Here is a 25,380-nt window from a genome sequence, read left to right as displayed (position 1 = left end):
ACACACACACTCACACTCAGACTCACACACACTCACATGCACACACGCACACTCAAATGCACACTCACACACGCACACACACACTCACACACAGTCACACACACTCGCACACACACACTCTCACACTTACACACACTCACACACACTCTGTCGCACACACACACTCTCCCACACACTCACACACACACACATACATACACACACACATTCACATACACTCACACACACACACTCACACACACTCTCTCACACTCTCTCACACACACTCACACACACACGCGTACACACTCATACACACACACACTCACACACACACACACACACTCTCACACTCACACACACACTCACACACATGCACACACACACACGCACTCATGCACTCACACACTCACACTCGCACACACTCTCTCACTCACACACACTCTCACACACACACACACTCATGCACACACTCTCATACACACACACTCTCTCACTCACACACACTCTCACATACACACACAGTCATGCACACACTCTCATACACACACACTCTCCCACACACTCACACACACTCTCGCACAAACACACACTCTCATACACACACACGCACACACACACACTCTCACACTCACACACACACTTGCACACACACAGTCTCTCACTCACACACACACTCTCACACTCACACACACACACTCTCACATACACACACTCTCCCACACACTCACACACACTCTCCCACACACACACACACACTCTCACACACACACACACACGCACTCATAAACACATTCACACACACACTCACACACTCTCACACTTACACACACACGCACTCACGTACTCACACACACACTCGCACACACACACACTCTCCCACACACTCTCACACACTCTCCCACACACTCTCACACAGACTCACACACACACATACTCTCACACAGACACACACACACACACACACACACACATTCACATACTCACACACACACTCACCCACACACTCACACAGTCTCACACTCACACACTCATACACACATTCACACACACACTCACACACACTCACACACACTCACGCTCACACACACACTCACACACACTCACACACTCTCACACTCTCACACACACGCGCACACTCACACACTCACACACACACACTCACACACACACACACTCTCACTGATTCACTCATTCATTCATTCACGCACTCTCACTCACTCACTCTCATTCACTCACTCACTCATTCACTCACGCTCACACACACATACTCTCACACACTCACTCACTCACACACTCTCACACTCACACTCACACACACATTCACAGATGCACTCACAGATTCTCACACTTACAGGAGAGATGAAATTAACATAGTGAGAGAGGAGGTATTAAGGGGTTTATCAGCTTTGAAAGTGGATAAATCCTCAGGCCCGGATGAAATGTATCCCAGGCTGTTAAGAGAATTAAAAGAGGAAATAGCAGAGGCTCTGACCATCATTTTCCAATCCTCTCTGGCTGCTGGTGTGGTGCCAGAGGACTGGAGGACTGCTAATATGGTACTTTTGTTTAAGAAGGGAGAAAGGGATAGACCGAGTAATTATAGGCCAGTCAGCCTAACCTCGTTGGTGGGAAAATTATTGGAAAAAATCCTGAAGGACAGGTTAAATGTATATTTGGAAAGACATGGATTAATCAAGGACAGTCAGCATGGATTTTTTAAGGGAAGGTCGTGTCTGACTAACTTGATTGAATTTTTTGAGGAGGTAACCAGGAGGGTCAATGAGGGTAGTGCGTTTGATGTAGTGTATATGGATTTTAGCAAAGCTTTTGATAAGGTCCCAATGGCAGACTGATCATGAAAGTAAAGCCCATGGGATCCAGGGTAAAGTGACAAGTTGGATCCAAAATTGGCTCAGAGGCAGGAAGCAAAGGGTAATGGTCGATGGGTGTTTTTGTGACTGGAAGGATGTTTCCAGTGGGGTTCCACAGGGCTCAGTACTGGGTCCCTTGCTTTTTGTGGTTATATATCAATGATTTAGACGTGAATATAGGGGGTATGATTAAGAAGTTTGCAGATGATACTAAAATCAGCTGTGTGGTTGACAATGAAGAAGAAAGCTGCGGACTGCAGGAAGATATCAATGAACTGGTCAGGTGGGCAGAACAATGGCAAATGGAATTTAATCGGGAAAAGTGTGATGTTATGCATTTGGGGAGGGCTAACAAGGAAAGGGAATACACATTAAATGGAAGGACATTGAGAAGTGTAGAGGAACAAAGGGACCTGGGAGTATATGTCCACAGATTCCTGAAGGTAACAGGCCAGGTGGATAAGGTGGTTAAGAAGGCATACGGAATACTTACCTTTATTAGCCGAGGCATAGAATACAAGAGCAGGGGTGGTTATGCTTGAACTGTATAAAACACTGGTTAGGCCACAGCTGGAGTACTGCATGTAGTTCTGGTCACTGCATTATAGGAAGGGCGTGATTGCACTGGAGAGGGTGCAGAGGAGATTTACCAGGATGTTGCACTAGAGAGTGTAAAGAGAAGATTTACCAGGATGTTGCACCAGAGAGGGTACAGAGGCGATTTACCAGGATGTTGCCGGAAATGCAGAATCTTAGCTGTAAGGACAGATTGGATAGGCTGGGGTTATTTTCCTTGGAACAGTGGAGGCTGAGGGGAGATCTCATTGAGGTGTATAAAATTATGAGGGGCCTGGATAGAGTGGATAGGAAGGACCTGTTTCCCTTAGAAGAGGGGTCAACACCCAGGGGGCATAGATTTAAAGTCATTGGGAGGAGGTTTAGAGGGGTTTTGAGGGGAAATTTCTTCACCCAGAGGGTGGTGGGGGTCTGGGGCGGACCGAGCTAAGGAAAGTGGGATTCGGCTGGGATGGCTCTTGGTCGGCCAGCGCGGACATGATGGGCTGAAATGGCCTCCTTCTGTGCTGTGAATTTCTGTATGATTCTATGAATTTCAATATAATTTCCATTCATTTCCTGTTTTCTATTGAACACAGAGATTGCGGCACCGTTGCTGGCAATGGACCCTCCCTGGGCGAGATTCCTGACCGGAGACTGGATCATTCTCACGTGTAATCCCGCAAGAAGGCTTCGCTCCACAAAGTATGTGTGGAATATTAATGAACACGGTGACAAACCTGGGAACAGAACTTATATCATCAGGACAGCAACAGAGAATGATAGTGGAGTCTACAAATGTAAAGTCATTTCATCGGCATCAACACCAAACGATCGCTACAGTAACACCATTCTCGTCAACGTAACTGGTAAATAATACGGGGCTAGGAACTTCTTCAATGTTTTAACCTTTTCTAATTTCATAGAATCACAGAACGGTTACAACACGGAATGAGGCCATTCGGCCCCTCGACCCGTGCCAACTCTCAGCCAGTCCCCCTCCCCCGCCCTTTCCCCGCAGCCCTGAAAATTATTTTCCTTCAGGTACTGATCCAATTCCCTTTTGAAAGCAACGATTGAGTCTGCCTCCACCACCCTCTCAGGCAGCACATTCCCGATCCTAACCACTTGCTGCGTAAATAGTTTTTCCTCACGTTGCCTTTGGTTCTTTTGCCAATCGCCTTAAATCTGTGTCCTCTGGTTCTCGACCCTTCCCCAATGGGAACAGTTTCTCTCTCGATCTACTCTGTCCGGGCCCCTCATGAACACCTCAATCAAATCTCCTCTAAACTTTCTCTGCTCCAAGGAGAACAACCCCAGCTTCTCCAGTCTATCCACGTAACTGAAGTTCCTCATCCCTGGAACCATTCTCATAAATCTTTTCTGCTCCCTCTCTAAGGCCTTCACATCCTTCCTAAAGTGCGGTGCCCAGAATTGGACACAATGCTCCAGTTGTGGCCAAACCAGTGTTTTATACAGGTTCATCATAAATTCCTCGCTTTTGTACTCTACGCCTCTATTTATGAAGCCCAGGATCCTGTATACATGCTTAACTTCTATCACAACCTGCCCTGCTACCTTCAACGATTTGTTCTCTCTGTTCCTGCCTTTAGGATTGTACCCCTTAGTTTATATTGCCTCTCATCGTTCCTCCTACCAAAATGTATCACCGCACTTTTCTGTGCTAAACTGTATCTGCCACCTGCCCACCCATTCCACCAGCCCCTGGTTCTGGTCCTATTTATCCCTCAACCTATGTGAAAATTGTCTTGTCATTATAAATTTGGTGTTGATGGAACTTGGTTGTGCGAGAAGTGGTCACACATTACAACAGTGACTACACTTCAGTAAGTGCTTCAGCAGCTGTTAAGCGCTTTGTAGATCCGGAAGACATGTAACACGCTACAGAAATGCAAGTCTGCCTTTGTTACTTCCTCCCGATCAAAATCAAATGGAAAATGATTTGTGTACGAAAAGGGGACATACCTGCGGTAACAGACGTGCCGTGAACTGCCCAGAGATCGAACATTCTGCCAGTATCGGTAGCTGGAACACACTGCTAAATATTTCCCTACATTTTCCAGGGCAGATGATCAGAACAAGAGGAGGCCATTCAGCCCCTCGAGCCTGTTGTGCCATTTAGTTCGATTATAAGAACATAAGAAATAGTAGCGGGAGTGGGCCATTTTGCCCCTCGAGCCTGCTCCACCATTTAATAAGATCATGGCTGATCTGATCATGGACTCAGTTCCACTTCCCTGCCCACTCCCCATAACCCTTCACTCCCTTAACGTTCAAAAATCTGTCTATCTCCACCTTAAATATATTCAATGACCCAGTCTCCACAGCTCTCTGGGGCAGAGAATTCCACAGATTTACAACCCTCTGAGAGAAGAAATTCCTCATTTCTGTTTTAAATGGGTGACCCCCTTATTCTGAAACTATGCCCCCTAGTTCTAGATTCCCTCACGAGTGGAAATATCCTCTCTTCATCTACCCTGTCGAGCCCCCTCAGAATCTTATATGTTTCAATATAATTGCCTCTCAATCTTCTAAACTCCAATATGTATAGGCCCAACCTGCTCAACCTTTCTTCATAAGACAACCCCCTCATCTTAGGAATCAACCGAGTGAACCTTCTCTGAACTGCCTCCAATGCAAGTATATCCTTGCTTAAATAAGGAGACCAAAACTATGCGCAGTACTCCAAGTGTGTACTCACCAATATCCTGTACAGTTGTAGCAGGACTTCTCTGCTTTTATACTCTATCCCCCTTGCAATAAAGGCCAACATTCCATTTGCCTTCCTGATTACTTGTTGTACCTGCATACTAACTTTTTTTAACTTTTTGTGTTTCATGCACAAGGACCCCCAGGTCCCTCTGTACTGCAGTATTTTGTACTCTCGCTCCATTTAAATAAGAATTTGCTTTTTTATTTTTCCAGCAAAGTGGATAACCTCACATTTTCCCACATTATACTCCATCTGCCAAATTTTTGCCAACTCATTTAGCCTGTTATATACCTTTGCAGATTCTTTGTGTCCTCCTCACAATTTGCTTTGTGTCTTTGTATCATCAGCAAACTTGGCTACATTACACTCAGTCCCTTCATCCAAGTAATTAATATAGATTGTAAATAGTTGAGGACCCAGCACCGATCCCTGCCGCACCCCATTAGTTACCGTTTGACAACCGGAAAATGACCCATTTATCCCAACTCTCTGTTTTCTGTTAGTTAGCCAATTCTCTATCCATGCTAATATATTACCCCAATCCCATAAGCTCTTATCTTGTGCAGTAATCTCTTATGTGGCACCTTATCGAATGCCTTCTGGAAATCCAAATACTTGTACTACACCATGGCTGATCTATCCGTTAACTCCATCGGCCCGCCTTGTTTCCATAACCCTAATGTTCTTGCCTAACAAAAAACAATTAATCTCTGTCTTGCAATTTTCAATTGACCCTCAGACTCAACACCTTTTTGGGGGTGAGATTTCCAGATTTCCACTACCCTTTGTGTGATGAAGTACATGAAACACAAAAAGTTAGTATGCAGGTACAGCAAGTAATCAGGAAGGCAAATGGAATGTTGGCCTTTATTGCAAGGGGGATAGAGTATAAAAGCAGAGAAGTCCTGCTACAACTGTACAGGGTATTGGTGAGGTCACACCTGGAGTACTGCGTACAGTTTTGGTCTCCGCATTTAAGGAAGGATATACTTGCATTGGAGGCTGTTCAGAGAAGGTTCACTAGGTTGATTCTGGAGGTAAGGGGGTTGACATGAGGATAGCTTGAATAGATTGGGCCTATACACATTGGAATTCAGAAGAATGAGAGGTGATTTTACTGAAACATATAAGATAATGAGGGGGCTCGACAAGGTGGATGCAGAGAAGATATTTCTACTCATAGGGCAAACTAAAACTAGGGGACATAGTCTTAGAATAAGGGGTCACCCATTTAAAACAGATGAGGAGGAATTTCTTCTCTCAGAGGGTTATGGGAAGCAGGCAGGGAAGTGGAGCTGAGTCCATGATCGGATCAGCCATGATCTTATTAAATGGTGGAGCAGGCTCGAGGGACCGTAGGCCTACTCCTGCTCCAAGTTTTTATGTTCTTATGTCCCTGACATCACCCCTGAGCAGCCTGGCTCTAATTTTAAGGTTACGTCCCCTCGTTCTGGATCCCCCCCAACTCACCAACGGAGAAAATAGTTTCTCTCGACATGCCCGATCAACATTACTAACCTCCTTAAACATCCCAAATTATTTTGCCCCTTAATCTTCTATACTCGAGGGAATACAAGCCGAGTCTATTCAACCTGACTTCATAATTTAGCTCCTTTTAGCCCAGGTATCATTCTGGTGTGTCTACGCTGCTCAGGGCCACTATATATTCCTGATGTGCGGTCCCCAGAACTGTACGCAGTTATCCAGATGGATTCTGACCAGAGCTTTATAAGAACAGGAGCAGGAGTAGGCCATATGGCCCCTCGAGCCTGCTCCGCCATTTAATACGATCATGGCTGATCCGATCATGGACTCAGGTCCACTTCCCTGCCCGCTCCACATAACCCCTTATTCCCTTATCTTTTAAGAAACTGTCTATTTCTGTCTTAAATATATTCAATGTCCCAGCTTCCACAGCTCTCTGAGGCAGCGAATTCCACAGATTTACAACCCCCTGAGTAAAGAAATTTCTCCTCATCTCAGTTTTAAATGGGGGGCCCCTATTCTAAGATCATGCCCTCTAGTTCTAGTCTCCCCCATCAGTGGAAACATTCTCTCTGCATCCACCTTGTCAAGCCCCCTCATTATCTTGTATGTTTCAAAAAGATCACCTCTCATTCTTCTGAACTCTAATGAGTAGCGGCCCAACCTACTCAAATTTTCCTCATAGGTCAACCCCCTCATCCCCGGAATCAACCGAGTGAACCTTATCTGGAAAGCCTCCAAAGCAAGTATATCCTTTCTTAAATATGGAAAGCAAAACTGCACGCAGTATTCCAGGTGATGCCTCACCAATACCTTATATAACTGTAGCAAGACTTCCCTGTTTTTATACTCCATCCACTTTGCAATAAAGGCCAAGATTCCATTGGCCTTCCTGATCACTTGCTGTACCTGCATGCTAACCTTTTGTGTTTCATGCCCAGGTCCCGCTGTACTGCAGCACTTTGCAATCTTTCTCCATTTAACAAATAACTTGCTCTTCGATTTTTTTTTGCCAAAGTGCATAAGCTCACACTTTTCAACATTATACTCCATCTGCCAAATTTTTGCCCACTCACTTAGCCTGTCTGTGTCCTTTTGCAGTATTTTTGTGTCCTCCTCACACATTGCTTTTCCTCCCATCTTTGTATCGTCAGCAAACTTGGCTACGTTACACTCAGTCCCTTAAATCCCCAGAGCCTGATGGACTGCATCCCAGAGTACTTAAGGAGGTGGCCTTGGAAATAGCGGATGCATTGACAGTCATTTTCCAACATTCCATTGACTCTGGATCAGTTCCTATCGACTAGAGGGTAGCCAATGTAACCCCACTTTTTAAAAAAGGAGGGAGAGAGAAAACAGGGAATTATAGACCGGTCAGCCTGACCTCAGTAGTGGGTAAAATGATGGAATCAATTATTAAGGAAGTCATAGCACCGCATTTGGAAAATGGTGACATGATAGGTCCAAGTCAGCATGGATTTGAGAAAGGGAAATCATACTTGACAAATCTTCTGGAATTTTTTGAGGATGTTTCCAGTAAAGTGGACAAAGGAGAACCAGTTGATGTGGTATATTTGGACTTTCAGAAGGCTTTCGACAAGGTCCCACACAAGAGATTAATGTGCAAAGTTAAAGCACATGGGATTGGGGGTAGTGTGCTGACGTGGATTGAGAACTGGTTGTCAGACAGGAAGCAAAGAGTAGGAGTAAATGGGTACTTTTCAGAATGGCAGGCGGTGACTAGTGGGGTACCGCAAGGTTCTGTGCTGGGGCCCCAGCTGTTTACATTGTACATTAATGATTTAGATGAGGGGATTAAATGTAGTATCTCCAAATTTGCGGATGACACTAAGTTGGGTGGCAGTGTGAGCTGCGAGGAGGATGCTATGAGGCTGCAGAGTGACTTGGATAGGTTAGGTGAGTGGGCAAATGCATGGCAGATGAAGTATAGTGTGGATAAATGTGAGGTTATCCACTTTGGTGGTAAAAACAGAGAGACAGACTATTATCTGAATGGTGACAGATTAGGAAAAGGGAAGGTGCAACGAGACCTGGGTGTCATGGTACATCAGTCATTGAAGGTTGGCATGCAGGTACAGCAGGCGGTTAAGAAAGCAAATGGCATGTTGGCCTTCATAGCGAGGGGATTTGAGTACAGGGGCAGGGAGGTGTTGCTACAGTTGTACAGGGCCTTGGTGAGGCCACACCTGGAGTATTGTGTACAGTTTTGGTCTCCTAACTTGAGGAAGGACATTCTTGCTATTGAGGGAATGCAGCGAAGATTCACCAGACTGATTCCCGGGATGGTGGGACTGACCTATCAAGAAAGACTGGATCAACTGGGCTTGTATTCACTGGAGTTCAGAAGAATGAGAGGGGACCTCACAGAAACGTTTAAAATTCTGATGGGTTTAGACAGGTTAGATGCAGGAAGAATGTTCCCAATGTTGGGGAAGTCCAGAACCAGGGGACACAGTCTAAGGATAAGGGGTAAGCCATTTAGGACCGAGATGAGGAGAACCTTCTTCACCCAGAGAGTGGTGAACCTGTGGAATTCTCTACCACAGAAAGTAGTTGAGGCCAATTCACTAAATATATTCAAAAGGGAGTTGGATGTAGTCCTTACTACTCGGGGGATCAAGGGGTATGGCGAGAAAGCAGGAATGGGGTACTGAAGTTGCATGTTCAGCCATGAACTCATTGAATGGTGGTGCAGGCTAGAAGGGCTGAATGGCCTGCTCCTGCACCTATTTTCTATGTTTTTATGTTTCTATGTTTCCTCCAAGTCATTAATATAGATTGTAAATAGCTGGGGTCCCAGCACTGATCCCTGATCACTTGTTTTTGTCAGATCCCGATTCGGAGATGACGATTGAGGTTGAGTCGGACAAACTGTGGGTGGACGAAAATCTGGTGCTGAGATGCAAATTCCAAAACCTTCTACAAAGCGAATTTATTTACACATTTTACCGAGAAGGTTCCATATTAACTGAGATTCGTTCCTGGAACAGAAGTGTCGCAATTGAAATGGAGCACATTACTTTGGAGCATGAGGGACGGTATCGGTGTGAAGTGCAATTTGCTGAGTTTCCCAATAGACCTGCTTACTCGTCTGGATACAAGTTTGTGCGTGTTCGAGGTCAGTATCACTATATGAATAAACACAGGTCATTTCTTCACCCATTGGGGCTAAAATTCGTCTTGAGCGGAAAGTTAAAATGGCTGCTGGGTTTACACACCGTCCGATTTTACCTTTCATTGAAGTTAATAGGAAAGTAAATTGAGGAGGTGCAAAATGGTGTTTCTATTTCACCCTTTGTTGGACCTATATCCTGTTGTCTTTACCAAGTAGTTTGTTTGGAAAGTTGCTTCATTTATTAACCCATAATTCTTCTACGGTAACTACGGTAAGAAATACCCAGTATGTTTCCCATGGTGTCCTCTTTTGGAAGGATTATAGGGCCAACTTGAGGGTGCAGAAAAGATGGACCAGAATGGTTCCAGGGATGAGGGACTTCAGTGACGGGGAGAGACTGGAGAAGCTGGGGTTGTTCTCCTTAGAGCAGAGAAGGTTGAGAGGGAGATTGACCAGAATGGTTCCATAGAGACATAGAAAATAGGTGCAGGAGTAGGCCATTCGGCCCTTCGAGCCTGCACCACCATTCAATATGATCATGGCTGATCATGCAACTTCAGTACCCCATTCCTGCTTTCTCTCCATACCCCCTGATCCCTTTAGCCGTAAGGGCCATATCTAACTCCCTCTTGAATATATCTAACGAACTGGCCTCAACAACTCTCTGTGGTAGAGAATTCGACAGGTTCACAATTCTCTGAGTGAAGAAGTTTCTCCTCATCTTGGACCTAAATGGCTTACCCCTTATCCTTAGACTGTGAACCCTGGTTCTGGACTTCCCCAACATCGGGAACATTCTTCCTGCATCTAACCTGTCCAATCCCGTCAGAATTTTATATGTTTCTATGAGATCCCCTCTCATCCTTCTAAACTCCAGTGAATATAATCCTAGTTGATCCAGTCGCTCCTCATATGTCAGTCCTGCCATCCCGGGAATCAGTCTGGTGAACCTTCGCTGCACTCACTCAATAGCAAGAATGTCCTTCCTCAGATTAGGAGGCCAAAACTGCACACAATACTCAAGATGTGGCCTCACCAAGGCCCTGTACAACTGCAGTAAGACCTCCCTGCTCCTATACTCAAATCGTCTCGCTATGAAGGCCTACATACCATTTGCCTTCTTCACCGCCTGCTGTACCTGCATGCCAACTTTCAATGACTGATGTACCATGACACTCAGGTCTCGTTGCACCTCCCCTTTTCCTAATGATGAGGGACTTTTCCTAGGGATGAGGGACTTCAGTTACGCGGATAGACTGGAGAAGCTGGGGATGTTCTCCTTGGAGCAGAGAAGGTTAAGGGGGAGATTGACCAGAATGGTTCCATAAGTATGAATGGGGCTCATATAAAAAAATACATCATATAAACACATCAAATAAAGAATAAAAACATTATAATGGCATTTCAGCAAAAATGTAATTTTTTGAAAAATAAAGTTACATTTTTTAACAGGGCAACAGTAAACTTCCCTTATTGCAGCGTGCTGTTAATGTATAAATGATAAAATGTAATGTTTCTGTTTTTTAACACTCTTACGCAGGTAATAGCGGGCCACACGCCTGCTTGTTCCAGGCGTAAGAATTTCACGGCCATTCGATGGGCAAATAGTCTAACTGTCCGGCTATGGAGGACCTAGTCTCGGGGATTCGTACAATCTGCCAGGAGAATTCTTGACTGATTGCAAGTTCCGGGTTTCCGCGCATATACAGCTCATACATAAGAACATAAGAAATAGGAGCAGGAGTAGGCCATATGGCCCTTCGAGCCTGCTCTGCCATTTAATACGATCATGGCTGATCCAATCATGGACTCAGCTCCACTTCCCCGCCTGCTCCCCATAACCTCTTATTCCCTTATCTGTTAAGAAACTGTCTACCTCTGTCTTAAATTTATTCAATGACACAGCCTCCACAACTCTCTGAGGCAGCGAATTCCATAGTTTTACAACCCTCTGAGAGAAGAAATTCCTCCTCATTTCTGTTTAAATGGGCGGCCCCTTATACTAAGATTATGCCCCCTAGTCCTAGTCTCCCCAATCAGTGGAAACATCCTCTCTGCATCTACCTTGTCAAGCCCCTCATAATCTTATAAGTTTCGATAAGATCACCTCTCATTCTTCTGAATTCCAATGAGTAGAGGCCCAACCTACTCAACCTTTCCTCATAAGTCAACCCCCTCATCTCCGGAATCAACCTTCTCTGAACAGCCTCCAAAGCAAGTATATCCTTTCTTAAATATGGAAACCAAAACTGCACGCAGTATTCCAGGTGTGGCCTCACCAGTACTCTGTATAACTGTAGCAAGACTTCCCTGCTTTTATACTCCATCCCCTTTGTAATAAAGGCCAAGATTCCATTGACCTTCCTGATTACTTGCCGTACCAGCCTGTCCCTCCCGCACAGCACTTCCCCTCTGTCAGCAAGATCCACGGCACGGCCCTGGACAACGTGGACCACTTCCTATACCTTGGGAGCCTCTTATCAACAAGGACAGACATTGACGACGAGATTCAACACTGCCTCCAGTGCACCAGTGCAGCCTTCGGCTGATCAGGCCCTCAAATCTGCCACCAAGCTCATGGTCAACAGGGTTGTAGTGATACCTGCCCTCCTGTATGGCTCAGAGACATGGACCATATTCAGTAGACACCTCAAATCGCTGGAGAAATACCACCAACGATGTCTACGCAAGATCCTGCAAATCCCCTGGGAGAACAGACACACCAACATTAGTGTCCTCAATCAGGCCAACATCCCCAACATTGAAGAACTGACCACACTCGACCAGCTCTGCTGGGCAGGCCACATTGTTCGCATGCCTTACACAAGACTCCCAAAGCAAGCGCTCTACTTGGAACTCCTTCACGGCAAGCGAGCCCTAGGTGGGCAGAGGAAACATTTCAAGGACACATTCAATGCCTCCTTGATAAAATGCAACACCTTCACCGACACCTGGGAGTCCCTGGCCAAAGACCGCCCTAAGTGGAGGAAGTGCAACTGGGAGGGCGCTGAGCACCTCGAGTCTCATCGCCGAGAGCATGCAGAAATCAAGCGCGGGCAGCGGAAGGAGCGTGCGGCAAACCAGACTCCCCACCCACCCTTTCCCTCAATGACTATCTGTCCCACCTCTGACAGGGTCTGTGGTTCTTGTATTGGACTGTTCAGTCACCTGAGATCTCATTTTTAGAGTGGAAGCAAGTCTTCCTCAATTCCGAGGGACTGCCTACGATGATTACCTGCATACTAACTTTTTGTGTTTCATGCACCAGGACCCCCAGGTCCCGCTGCACTGCATCACTTTGCAATTTTTCACCATTTAAATAATAACTTGTTCTTTGATTTTTTTCTGCCAAAGTGCATAACCTCACACTTTCTGACATTATACTCTATCTGTAAATTTTTGCCCACTCACTTAGCCTGTCTATGTCCTTTTGCAGCTTTTGTGTGTCCTCCTCACACATTGCTTTTCCTCCCATTGGGACCGCAAAATATGGCCCTTTATTTACTTATACATTAACTTTAATAATTATTCTAAACCTTGCCATTGAAGTTTATTTTGGGCGAGTGTTGCATCAGCCATGTGTTAGACTTTATATTCCATTGACTTCGATGGACTGAATATTGGGCATCACCCCTTATGCACTCCCGCGAAGATAGCAGGATAGATGCAGAAATGATGTTTCCCCCTTGTGGAGGAATCTAGAACTAGGGGGCATAGTTTCAGAATAAGGGGTCACCCATTTAAAACGGAAATGAGGAGGAATTTCTTCTCTCAGAGGGTCGTAAATCTTTGTAATTCTCTGTCCCAGAGAGCTGTGAAGGCTGGGTCATTGAATATATTTAAGGTGGAGATAGACAGATTTTGGAATGGTAAGAGAGTCAAGGGTTATGAGGATCGGGCAGGGAAGTGGAGCTGAGTCCATGATCAGATCACCCATGATCTTATTAAATGGTGGAGCAGGCTCGAGGGGCCGAGTGGCCGACTCCTGCTCCTATTTCTTATGTTCTTATTTTCTACCCACTTATTTGCTTTCATTTCTAACAAACAGGATTGAGAGTGTTACTTTGGAATATGGAATGGTCTTTAACTTCCCTCTTGGTCAATTTCAGAAAGTCCAGTAAGACTTGACGTGGACCCTGAGACCCCAAGGGATGGTGATACTATTGCATTACGCTGTGTGTGCACGGAATGCTCTAAGTCTGGGAGCAAAGAGTATTACTTCTACAGGAACAAGTTCCTTATGTATTCTGCTTCTGGGATTTCCGATGTCTATCGAATCCAACGAGCTACCGTGATGGATTCTGACTGGTATCATTGTGCAATTGGCAGCGATACTGATGTGTACCCATCCAGGCATGTGCATATCACTGTTAAAGGTGAGTACAGAAACGTGTTTCTTTGCTTGGGCGGAACAGGTGACTTGAGATTTCAGCCTCCCACTGCTCTCTCCAGCACTGGGAATTTTTCCTGCCTCATATCGGCATCTATTCGGCCCGCAATTTGCAGTCAGTCGCGAAACAGAGGCGTTTACAAGCGGCCCCGCATTAAGCTTCACACAAATATCTCATGACCTCTGTGTCGAGAATTTCTTGTTTTCTGATGCATAATATATCCAAGTTTTGCTGATGATACAAAGATAGGTATGTATCCAACTTTGCTGATGATACATAAGAACATAAGAAATAGGAGCAGGAGTAGGCCATACGGCCCCTCGAGCCTGCTCCGCCATTTAATGCGATCATGGCTGATCTGATCATGGACTCAGCTCCACTTCCCTGCCCACTGCCCATAATCCCTTAGTCCCTTAAGAAACTGTCTATCTCTGCCTTAAATATATTCAATGACCCAGCCTCCATAGCTCTCTGAGGCAACGAATTCCACAGATCTACAACCCTCTGAAGAAATTCGTCCTCATAGTGTTCACGATGTGGAGGGGGGGGGGGGTGCGGAGGAGGAGGCCAAACCCTTCTCCGATGAGGCCAATGAGGCCCTCAGCACAGAAGTGCACTCATGCAGGCGCATGGGAGGAGGTCCTGCCCAGCTCGCCGTCCTAACCGTCTTGGAGGAATGTGCTGCGGCACTGATCGACAGCCATAGTCACTCGGCCACCACCTGTGGTGAGGCAGAGCCCTCCCTTGTGTCACGTGAGGAATGTGTAAAGCAGTGTTAATGTAATGTAATGTCATTTAATTATAATATACGAATGATGTCATGTTATGCATGCAGCCTCTGTGCTACTCTCAGGTTGACAACATAAGAAATAAGAGCAGGAGCAGGCCACCTGGTCAGCTGACCCCTTCTCTGTCCGCTCCCCATAAACCTTCACTCCCTTATCATTCTGTCTATCTCCGACTAATCCAGCCTCCACAGCTCTCTGGGTCACTGAATTTCAACTTGGATGTACTACCATATGTACTCCCACGTGATGCATTATTAGAGAAACATAGAAATTTACAGAGCAGAAGGAGGCCATTTTGTCCCATCGTGTCTGTGCCGGCCGACAAAGAGCCACCCGGCCTTGGTCAGCAGCCCTGAAGGTTACATATAAACCTATGAACAATGAACAATGGCGGAAAGGCAAAGAGCACCCAGCCCAACCAGTCCGCCCCACACAACTGCGACACCCCTTATACTGAAGCCTTCTTTAATCTACATATAGATTGGGCTAACCTAACTGGTAGCAATGCGGTGGAGGAGGATTTCCTGGAGTGTATTAGGGATGGTTTTCTAGACCAATATGTCGAGGAACCAACCAGGGAGCTGGCCATCCTAGACTGGGAGATGTATAATGAGAAGGGATTCATTAGCAATCTTGTTGTGCGAGGTCCTTTGGGGAAAAGTGACCATAATATGGTAGAATTACTTCTTAAGATGGAGAGTGACAAAGTTAATTTGGAAACTAGGGTCCTGAACTTAAGGAAAGGTAACTTCGACGGTATGAGGCGTGAATTGGCTAGAATAGACTGGCAGAGGATACTTAAAGGGTTGACGGTGGATCAGCAATGGCAAACATTTAAAGATCACATGGATGAACTTCAGCAATTGTACATCCCTGTCTGGAGTAAAAATAAAACGGGGAAGGTGGCTCAACCATGTCTAACAAGGGAAATTAAGGACAGTGTTAAAACCAAGGAAGAGGCATATAAATTGGCCAGAAAAAGTAACAAACCTGAGGACTGGGAGAAATTTAGAATTCAACAGAGGAGGACTAAGGGTTTAATTAAGAGGTGGAAAATAGAGTACGAGAGGAAGTTTGCAGGGAACATAAAAACTGACTGCAAAAGCTTCTAGAAATATGTGAAAAGAAAAAGATTAGTAAAGACAAACGTAGGTCCCTTGCAGTCGGATTCAGGTGAATTTATAATAGGGAACAAAGAAATGGCAGACCAATTGAACCAATACTTCGGTTCTGTCTTCACAAAGGAAGATACAAATAACCTTCCGAATGTACTCGGGGACCGAGGGTCCAGTGAGAATGAGGAACTGAAAGATATCCTTATTAGGCGGGAAATTGTGTTAGGGAAATTGATGGGATTAAAGGCCGATAAATTCCCGGGTCCTGATAGTCTGCATCCCAGCGTACTTAAGGGAGTGGCTCTAGAAATAGTGGATGCATTGGTGATCATTTTCCAACAATCTATCGACTCTGGATCAGTTCCTATGGACTGGAGGGTAGCTAATGTAACGCCACTTTTTTAAAAAGGAGGGAGAGAGAAAGCGGGTATTTCTAAACCGGTTAGCCTGACATCAATAGTGGGGAAAATGTTGGAATCAATCATTAAGGATGAAATAGCAGCCCATTTGGAAAGCAGTGACAGGATCGGACCGAGTCATCATGGATTTATGAAAGGGAAATCATGCTTGACGAATCTTCTGGAATTTTTTGAGGATGTAACTGGTAGAGTGGACAAGCGAGAACCAGTGAATGTGGTGTATTTGGACTTTCAAAAGTCTTTTGACAAGGTCCCGCACAAGAGATTGGTGTACAAAATCAAAGCGCATGGTATTGGGGGTAATGTACTGGCGTGGATAGAGAACTGGTTGGCAGACAGGAAGCAGAGAGTTGGGATAAACGGGTCGTTTTCAGAATGGCAGGCAGTGACTAGTGGAGTGCCGCAGGGCTCAGTGCTGGGACCCGAGCTCTTTACAATATATATCAATGATTTGGATGAAGGAATTGAGTGTAATATCTCCAAGTTTGCGGATGACACTAAACTGGTGGCGGTGTGAGCTGTGAGGAGGACGCTAAGAGACTGCAGGGTGACTTGGATAGATTAGGTGAGTGGGCAAATACATGGCAGATGCAGTATAATGTGGATAAATGTGAGGTTATCCATTTTGAGGGCAAAAACACGAAGGCAGAATATTATCTGAATGGCGGCAGACTAGAAAAAGGGGAGGTGTAATGAGACCTGGGTGTCATGGTTCATCAGTCACTGAAAGTCCCCAGGTCCCTCTGCACCACAGCATGTTGGAATTTCTCCCCATTCAAATAATATTCCATTTTACTGTTTTTTTTTCCAAGGTGGATGACCTCACACTTTCCGACATTGTATTCCATCTGCCAAACCTTAGCCCATTCGCTTAACCTATCCAAATCTCCTTGTAGCCTCTCTGTGTCCTCTACACAACCCGCTTTCCCACTAATCTTAGTGTCATCTGCAAATTTTGTTGCACTACACTCTGTCCCCTCCTCTAGGTCATCTATGTATATTGTAAACAGTTGTGGTCCCAGCACTGATCCCTGTGGCACACCACTAACCACTGATTTCCAACCGGAAAAGGACCCATTTATCCCGACTCTCTGCTTTCTGTTCGCCAGCCAATTCTCTATCCATGCTAATACATTTCCTCTGACTCCGTGTACCTTTATCTTCTGCAGTAACCTTTTGTGTGGCACCTTATCGAATGCCTTTTGGAAATCTAAATACACCACATTCATCGGTACACCTCTATCCACCATGCTCGTTATATCCTCAAAGAATTCCAGTAAGTTAGTTAAACATGATTTCCCTTTCATGAATCCATGCTGCGTCTGCTTGATTGCACTATTCATATCCAGATGTCCCGCTATTTCTTCCTTAATGATAGTTTCAAGCATTTTCCCCACTACAGATGTTAAACTAACCGGCCTATAGTTACCTGCCTTTTGCCTGCCCCCTTTTTTAAACAGAGGCGTTACATTAGCTGCTCTCCAATCCGCTGGTACCTCCCCAGAGTCCAGAGAATTTTGGTAGATTATAACAAATGCATCTGCTATAACTTCCGCCATCTCTTTTAATACTCTGGGATGCATTTCATCAGGACCAGGGGACTTGTCTCCCTTCAATCCCATTAGTCTGTCCAGCACTACCTCCCGAGTGATTGTGATCATCTCAAGGTCCTCCCTTCCCACATTCCTATGACCAGCAATTTTTGGCATGGTTTTTGTGTCTTCCACTGTGAAGACGGAAGCAAAATAATTGTTTAAGGTCTCAGCCATTTCCACATTTCCCATTATTAAATCCCCCTTTTCATCTTCTAAGGGACCAGCATTTACTTTAGTCACTCTTTTCCGTTTTATATATCTGTAAAAGCTTTTACTATCTGTTTTTATGTTTTGCGCAAGTTTATCTTCGTAATCTATCTTCCCTTTCTTTATTGCTTTTTTAGTCATTCTTTGCTGTTGCTTAAAATCTTCCCAATCCTCTAGTTTCCCACTAACCTTGGCCACCTTATACGCATTGGTCTTTGATTTGATACTTTCCTTTATTTCCTTGGTTATCCACAGCTGGTTATCTCTTCTCTTGCCGTCCTTCTTTTTCACTGGAATATATTTTTGTTGCGCATTATGAAAGAGCTCCTTAAAAGTCCTCCACTGTTCCTCAATTGTGCCACCGTTTAGTCCTTGTTTCCAGTCTACTTTAGCCAACTCTGCCCTCATCCTACTGTAGTCCCCTTTGTTTAAGCATAGTACTCTCATTTCTGACACAACTTCCTCATCCTCAATCTGTATTACAAATTCAACCATATTGTGATCACTCATTCCGAGAGGATCTTTTACGAGGAGATCGTTTATTTTTCCTGTCTCGTTACACAGGACCAGATCCAAAATGGCTTGCTCCCTTGTAGGCTCTGTTACATACTGTTCTAAGAAACAATCCCGTATGCATTCTATGAATTCCTCCTCCAGGCTACCCCCTGCGATTTGATTCGACCAATCGATATGTAGGTTAAAATCCCCCATAACTACTGCCGTTCCTTTTTCACATGCCTCCATTATTCCCTTGATTATTGCCCGCCCCACCATGAAGTTATTATTTGGGGGCCTATAAACTATGCCGACCAGTGACTTTTTCCCCTTACTATCTCTAATCTCCACCCACAATGATTCAACATTTTGTTCATTGTAGCCAATATCATCCCTCACAACTGCCCTGATATCATCCCTTATTAACAGAGCTACCCCACCTCCCTTCCCTTCCTGCCTATCTTTCCGAATCGTCAGATACCCCTGTACGTTTAATTCCCAGTCCTGACCACCTTGCAACCATGTCTCTGTAATGGCCACCAAATCATACCCATTTGTAATGATTTGTGCCGTCAACTCATTTACTTTATTTCTAATGCTGCGTCCATTTAGGTAGAGTGTTTTCATCCTAATTTTTAAACCATGATTTTTAGTTTTTACCCCTCCTGCAGCCCTTTTATATTCAGTGGTCCTTTTTGTTTCTTGCCTTTGGTTTCTCTGCCCTCCACTTTTACTCATCTCTTTTCTGTCTTTGTTTTTGTCTCCTTTTTGTTTCCCTCTGTCTCCCTGTATTGGTTCCCATCCCCCTGCCATATTAGTTTAACTCCTCACCAACAGCATGAGCAAACACTCCCCCGAGGACATTGGTTCCGTTCCTGCCCAAGTGCAGACCGTCCGGTTTGTACTGGTCCCACCTCCTCCAAAACCTGTTCCAATGCCCCACGAATTTGAATCCCTCCCTGCTGCACCACTGCTCAAGCCACGTATTCATCTGTGCTATCCTGCGATTCCTGCTCTGACTAGCACGTGGCACTGGTAGCAATCCCGAGATTACTACTTTTGAGGTCCTACTTTTTAATTTAACTCCTAGCTCCTTAAATTCGTCTCGTAGAACCTTATCCCTTTTTTTACCTATGTCGTTGGTACCAATGTGCACCACGACAACTGGCTGTTCTCCCTCCCTTTTCAGAATGTCCTGCACTCGCTCGGAGACATCCTTGACCCTTGTACCAGGGAGGCAACATACCATCCTGGACTCTCGATTGCGGCCGCAGAAACGCCTATCTATTCCCCTTATGATTGAATCCCCTATCACTATCGCTCTCCCACTCTTTTTTATGCCCTCCTGTACAACAGAGCCAGCCACGGTGCCATGAACTTGGCTGCTGTTGCTCTCCCCTAATGAGTCATCTCCCTCAACAGCACTCAAAACAGTGTATCTGTTTTGCAGGGGGATGACCACAGGGGACCCCTGCACTACCTTCTTTGTACTACGCTTCCTGCTGGTCTTCCATTCCTTAGCTGGCTGTGGATCCTTCTCATGCGGTAAGACCAACTCACTACACGTGCCACTTATGTCATTCTCAGCATCGTGGATGCTCCAGAGTGAATCCACCCTCAGTTCCAGTTCCAATCAGGAGATGGAGGCGGATACACTTCTTACACATGTAGTCGTAAGGGACACCGGAAGCGTCCCTGAGTTCCCACATGACACGGGAGGAGCATATCACGTGACCGATCTCTCCTGCCATGCCTTAACCCTTAGATACCCTTAAATTGGTAATAACAATGCTACAGTTTACTTACTGATATAAAAAGAAAAAGAAAAGCTACTCACCAATCACCAGCCAATCACTTACTCCATTGGCTGTGACGTCACCTTTTGATTCCTTTCTACTTCTTTTTTGCTTTCTCTCCCACTGTAGCTGCACCAGTGCGCCTTTTATAGGCCGCTCCGACGCTGCTCCCGCCTCTCGCCAACTGCCGCTGACCCTCGAGCTCCCGCTGGGCCTTTTATAGGCCGCTCCGACGCTGCTCCCGCCTCTCGCCAACTGCCGCTGACCCTCGAGCTCCCGCTGGGCCTTTTATAGGCCGCTCCGACGCTGCTCCCACCTCTCACCAACTGCCGCTGACTCTCGAGCTCCCGCTGGGCCTTTTATAGGCCGCTCCGACGCTGCTCCCACCTCTCACCAATTGCCGCTGACTCTCGAGCTCCCGCTGGGCCTTTATAGGCCGCTCCGACGCTGCTCCCGCCTCTCACCAACTACTGAAGGTACTGAAGGAATGATCAGCCATGATCTTATTGAATGGCGGTGCAGGCTCGAAGAGCCGGATGGCCTACTCCTGCACCTATTTTCTGTGTTTCTATGTTTCTACACTCCACCCCAACCGGAGCCATGTGATCTCCTGGGAGAGGCAAAAACCAGATAAAAACCCAGGCCAATTTAGGGAGAAAAAAATCTGGGAAAATTTCTCTCCGACTCATCCAAGCATCTCTTGTAACGTCTCTTGGTCTGATTTATTGTAGTAGTACTGCTCTTCCTTCGTATGCCAGCACAGCGCAAGAATGTGTATCCTTCCGTTCTAATCAGCTCAATTGTGTTTTGCAGGTCCAACAACACCTATGCGCAGCGAGGCACAATCGGAACCTGAAACTACAACTTTGACCGTGGTCCTCACCACAGGTGGGGAGGAGGAGGAAGACGATGATGAACAGACAACCAGGCCTGAGGAGGGTACAGAGGCGGATGCCTATGGCACCCCTTTGGCGCATCTATCACCTGTGGGACCTGCGGCCACAAAGTCGGCTTCGACAGATGAGGCAGTGAGACCAAGAGGGTTTCAGCTGGCGACGCCAAGGCCCACGTCACTGTTCGCGCCGACCCCACCGAGGCCGGGTCAGCCAGGTCAGCACACGCCTCCTCCTGCCGATCGTATCGAGGGCTTGACCAAACTGTGTTTGGAGAGTGTCGCGATAAGTCGCGAGCTCCTCCAGGCATTCGGGGTATACACGAGGGACATGTCCCAGGCGTCTGCTCGCAATTCGGAGAATATGCAGCAGATGATCCAGGAGATGCGTGCGCAGACTGCCGCCATCGACGCCTTGCGGCATGCGATAGCGGCGGAACACAGCATTGCACCCCAAGGTGCCGCAGCACGCACCACCAGCGCCAGCGCACAAGCGAGTCAGGAGGAAGCACTTCCTTCTGGCCCTCCATCCTGAGCCAATCGAGCCACCGTCACTCCCCCACAGCAGGAAGTGTGGCTGTCGCCCGCTGCACGCCCGACTCGTCTCGGTACCCGGGGACCAAAACTGGGGTGGGGGTGTTAAGATACAGGGGGGAGGGGGGGGGCGTTGAGGACCTGGAGAGAAACGTGGCCGCAGGTAGGGAGGGAGTGTTTTATTGTGGTTTTATTGTTTGTTTTTGTTTTTTAAATTTATTGTTGATTGACTGTTCGGGTGGGGTGGGGGTTGGGGTTGTTACAGTTACAAGAAAATTAATTAAATTGTTAAATCATTAAAAAATTTTATTGCATTTTACAATTGTTGTGCAGTGTCTTCTAATAATGTTTGGTAAGGTAAAACATGAATACAATTGTTGGAAAACAATGGCCAGGCCCAGACCAGGCAAGGATGAAACGGAACGCAACAGCAACCGTTGTCTTTCCGTAACTGTAACTGTCACCAAAGTAAGTTCATGCAAAGTGTTCATTTATGAGCTTCTGACGCAAGAGTTTTGCAGCCACATAACTCCCATGGGGTTTTTCCAGTCTTGCTGGAGGGCGTGGGGCATGGGTTCATTGCCACACTGATTGTCCTCCCTGAGCTCCTCGCCATCCTCCTCATCTTCCTCTGCCTCTTCTGCCTCCCCTCTCTCCTTAGGTGGACCGGCAGCACCATCTGGCAATTGTCCTCTCCTGATAGCTAGGTTATGCAACATGCAGCACACCACAATAAACTCAGCGACCTGCTCAGGGTGGTATTGTAGGCTGCCTAAGAGTGGTCCAGGCATCTGAAGCGCTGCTTCAGCACTCCAATTGTCTTTTCGACGATATTGCGCATAGCTATATGACTTTCGTTGTAACGCTACTCGGCTTCCGTCTGGGGATTACACAGGAGGGTCCTGAGCCAGCATCCAACCATGACCTTGTTTGTGGCTGACTGTCAAATAGATCAGAGACAGCGCACTCACGCAGGATGTGCGCATCATGGATGCTCCCTGGAAATTTAGAATTAACTGGCATGATTATTTGGTTGTCGTCAACAACGAGCTGCACATTCAGGGAGTGGAATCCCTTTCAGTTACGAAACACCTCTGCACCCTGTAAAGGTGCTCACAGGGCGATGTGCACACAGTCTATTGCTTCCTGCACCTTGGGGAAGTTTTGCTATTCTCAAGAAACCCAGAGCCCTCTCAATCTGTGCCGCCCGGTCATAGGGAAGCTTATAAAGTCCATCCTGCCAGCATAAAGGGCTTCAGTCACCTGTCGAATACAGCAATGTGTGGCGTGCTGAGAGATACGGCAGAGGTCGTCAGCTGAAGCCTGAAAGAAGCCCGATGCTTAGAAGGAAAGTACCGCAGTAACCTTTATCTCAACGGGCAGTGCGGTTCTAATGGTGTTGGTAGGCTGCAGATCCCCCTTGATGAGCTGGCATATCTCTGCGATGACCTCCTTTTGGAAACGCAGCCTCCTAATGCACGTGTTATCAGACAAGTTCAGGTATGATTGCTTATCCCTGTAAGTTCATCGGGTGTACGTTCTCCTCCTCCTCCTCCACATTAGCCTGCCACCTCTTTGATTGGGCCCTTCACTAAATGCAACTTCAGACTCCAGCATGTGAGTATTTACAAATAATGGTAGAGAAGTTACAGACCCTAGCACTATCACTATTGCTATAGATACCCTTTGTACTAAAATAAATATAAATATAAATATAAATGTGTTATGTATTAATGCTTGGGTTCACCAAACACCAGAGAGCACCACGGTCGGAGGTCATCGGGCTGTACGCATGTGGCATGTGTGCTTGGTCACCTGTATATAAGCTGGGTGTCTTTGTCACGCAGGCACTCTTGGGCTGGAATAAATATGGATCAGGTTGCACCTAAGTGAGCTTATGGTAACCAGACTCTTGAGTCATTACAATTGGCGACGAGGTAATTTAAGAACTTTCGCATGCACAATGGGCACGGTTGGAATCCTGGAGAGATTCGTGGAGGGCGAGGATTGGGTGGATTTTGTCGACCGCCTGGATCAGTATTTTGTGGCCAACGGCATGGAGACAGAGGCCTACGCAGTTAAGTGCAGAGCAGTTCTCCTCACCGTTTGTGGTCTGAAAATTTATGGCCTGATGAAGAATCTTCTCTCGCCTGTATGTCCGGCATAAAAAGGGTACTAGGAATTGTGTACGTTGGTGGGTAACCATCTGAAGCCACAAGGGGATCATCATATCAGACTACCGTTTCTACACACATGTTCGTGCTGAGGGCCAGGTCATGTCGGGATTTGTCGCCGACTTGCGATGTCTTGCTGAGCCGTGTAAGTTTGGGAACATGCTGGAAGACATGCTGCGTGATGTCTTTGTGATAGGCATCAACCATGATGCGATCCTCAGGAAGCTGTTGGCTACAGAGACGCTGGATTTAAAAAAGGCCATCGCAACTGCCCAGGCATGCGTGAAATATCATCAACGAGTCGGGAGTTCCACGGCAAGTACTGTAAACAAGATGGCGTCGTTTTCAGGCAGAGCTTACGTGAATCCTGCCGCTGCTCAGAGCCCGCCAACTGGTTCGAACCAGATTTCACCCTGTTGGCGTTGGGGAGCAATCATCAGCTTTATCAGTGTCGGTTTAGACAATACTCATGTAATGGATGTTCGAAAGTGGGGCATCTTCACAGGACGTGTCCACGACGGAGCAAGCGTGGTGCGGCTCACCACGTGACTGATGATGACCAGTTCAGTGATGGCCCAGATACGCAACCCGAGGAGGAAGTGAATGGACTGTATTCGTTCCTGAGCAAGAGCCAGCCGATAGTCGTTAACGTGAAGCTGAATGGCATGCCTGTATCAATGGAGCTGGACACGGGTGTGAGCCAATCGATAATGAGACAAAGGACATTCAACACGAAGGCTGCGAAACCGAAGCTGAGTCCAGTCAATGCCAGGTTGCGTACTTACACTAAGGAAGTGCAGCAATCAAGGTGTCATATGACAGTGTGGTTCACGAGCTACCATTATGGATCATCCCAGGTAATGGTCCAATGCTGTTCAGCAGGAATTGGCTCGAGAAAATCAAGCTGAACTGCAATGATGTCAAGATGGTGTCCTTGGTGGATGATACTTCGTGTGTTCAAGTATTGAAAAAGTTTCCTTCTTTGTTTGAACCAGTCATTGACAATTTTACGGGAGCCAAGGTGCAGATTCACCTGGACTCTAATGCAAGGCCTGTCTATCACAAAGCTCGGTCTGTTCCATACATGATGAGGGAGAAGGTTGAAATTGAGCTTGACAGACTTCAGCATGAAGGGATCATATCACCGGTTGAGTTTAACGACTGGGCTAGTCCCATTGTTCCTGTGTTGAAGAGTGATGGCACTGTCAGGA

The 25,380-nt window shown here is 46.3% G+C and overlaps 1 protein-coding gene across 3 annotated transcripts in view; it reads left to right on the top strand.

Moving 5' to 3' along the window:
- LOC139225825 (high affinity immunoglobulin gamma Fc receptor I-like) overlaps positions 1-22,032 on the top strand; it is a 56,485-nt gene extending 34,453 nt beyond the window's left edge. For all 3 annotated transcript variants that reach the window (XM_070856673.1, XM_070856674.1, XM_070856672.1), the window contains 4 exons: positions 3,008-3,277; positions 9,479-9,766; positions 13,873-14,139; positions 21,383-22,032. In XM_070856673.1, the coding sequence (XP_070712774.1) occupies positions 3,008-3,277; positions 9,479-9,766; positions 13,873-14,139; positions 21,383-21,996 (1,439 nt within the window). In that variant the 3' untranslated portion in view covers positions 21,997-22,032. The remainder of the gene's footprint in view (positions 1-3,007; positions 3,278-9,478; positions 9,767-13,872; positions 14,140-21,382) is intronic.
- The last annotated feature ends 3,348 nt before the right edge of the window (positions 22,033-25,380 follow it).

The sequence above is a fragment of the Pristiophorus japonicus genome, chromosome 15 (assembly GCF_044704955.1).
Source record: "Pristiophorus japonicus isolate sPriJap1 chromosome 15, sPriJap1.hap1, whole genome shotgun sequence".
NCBI lineage: Eukaryota > Metazoa > Chordata > Chondrichthyes > Pristiophoridae > Pristiophorus > Pristiophorus japonicus.
Note: the sequence above shows the minus strand (reverse complement) of the source record. Positions and strands in the feature narration are given on the sequence as shown.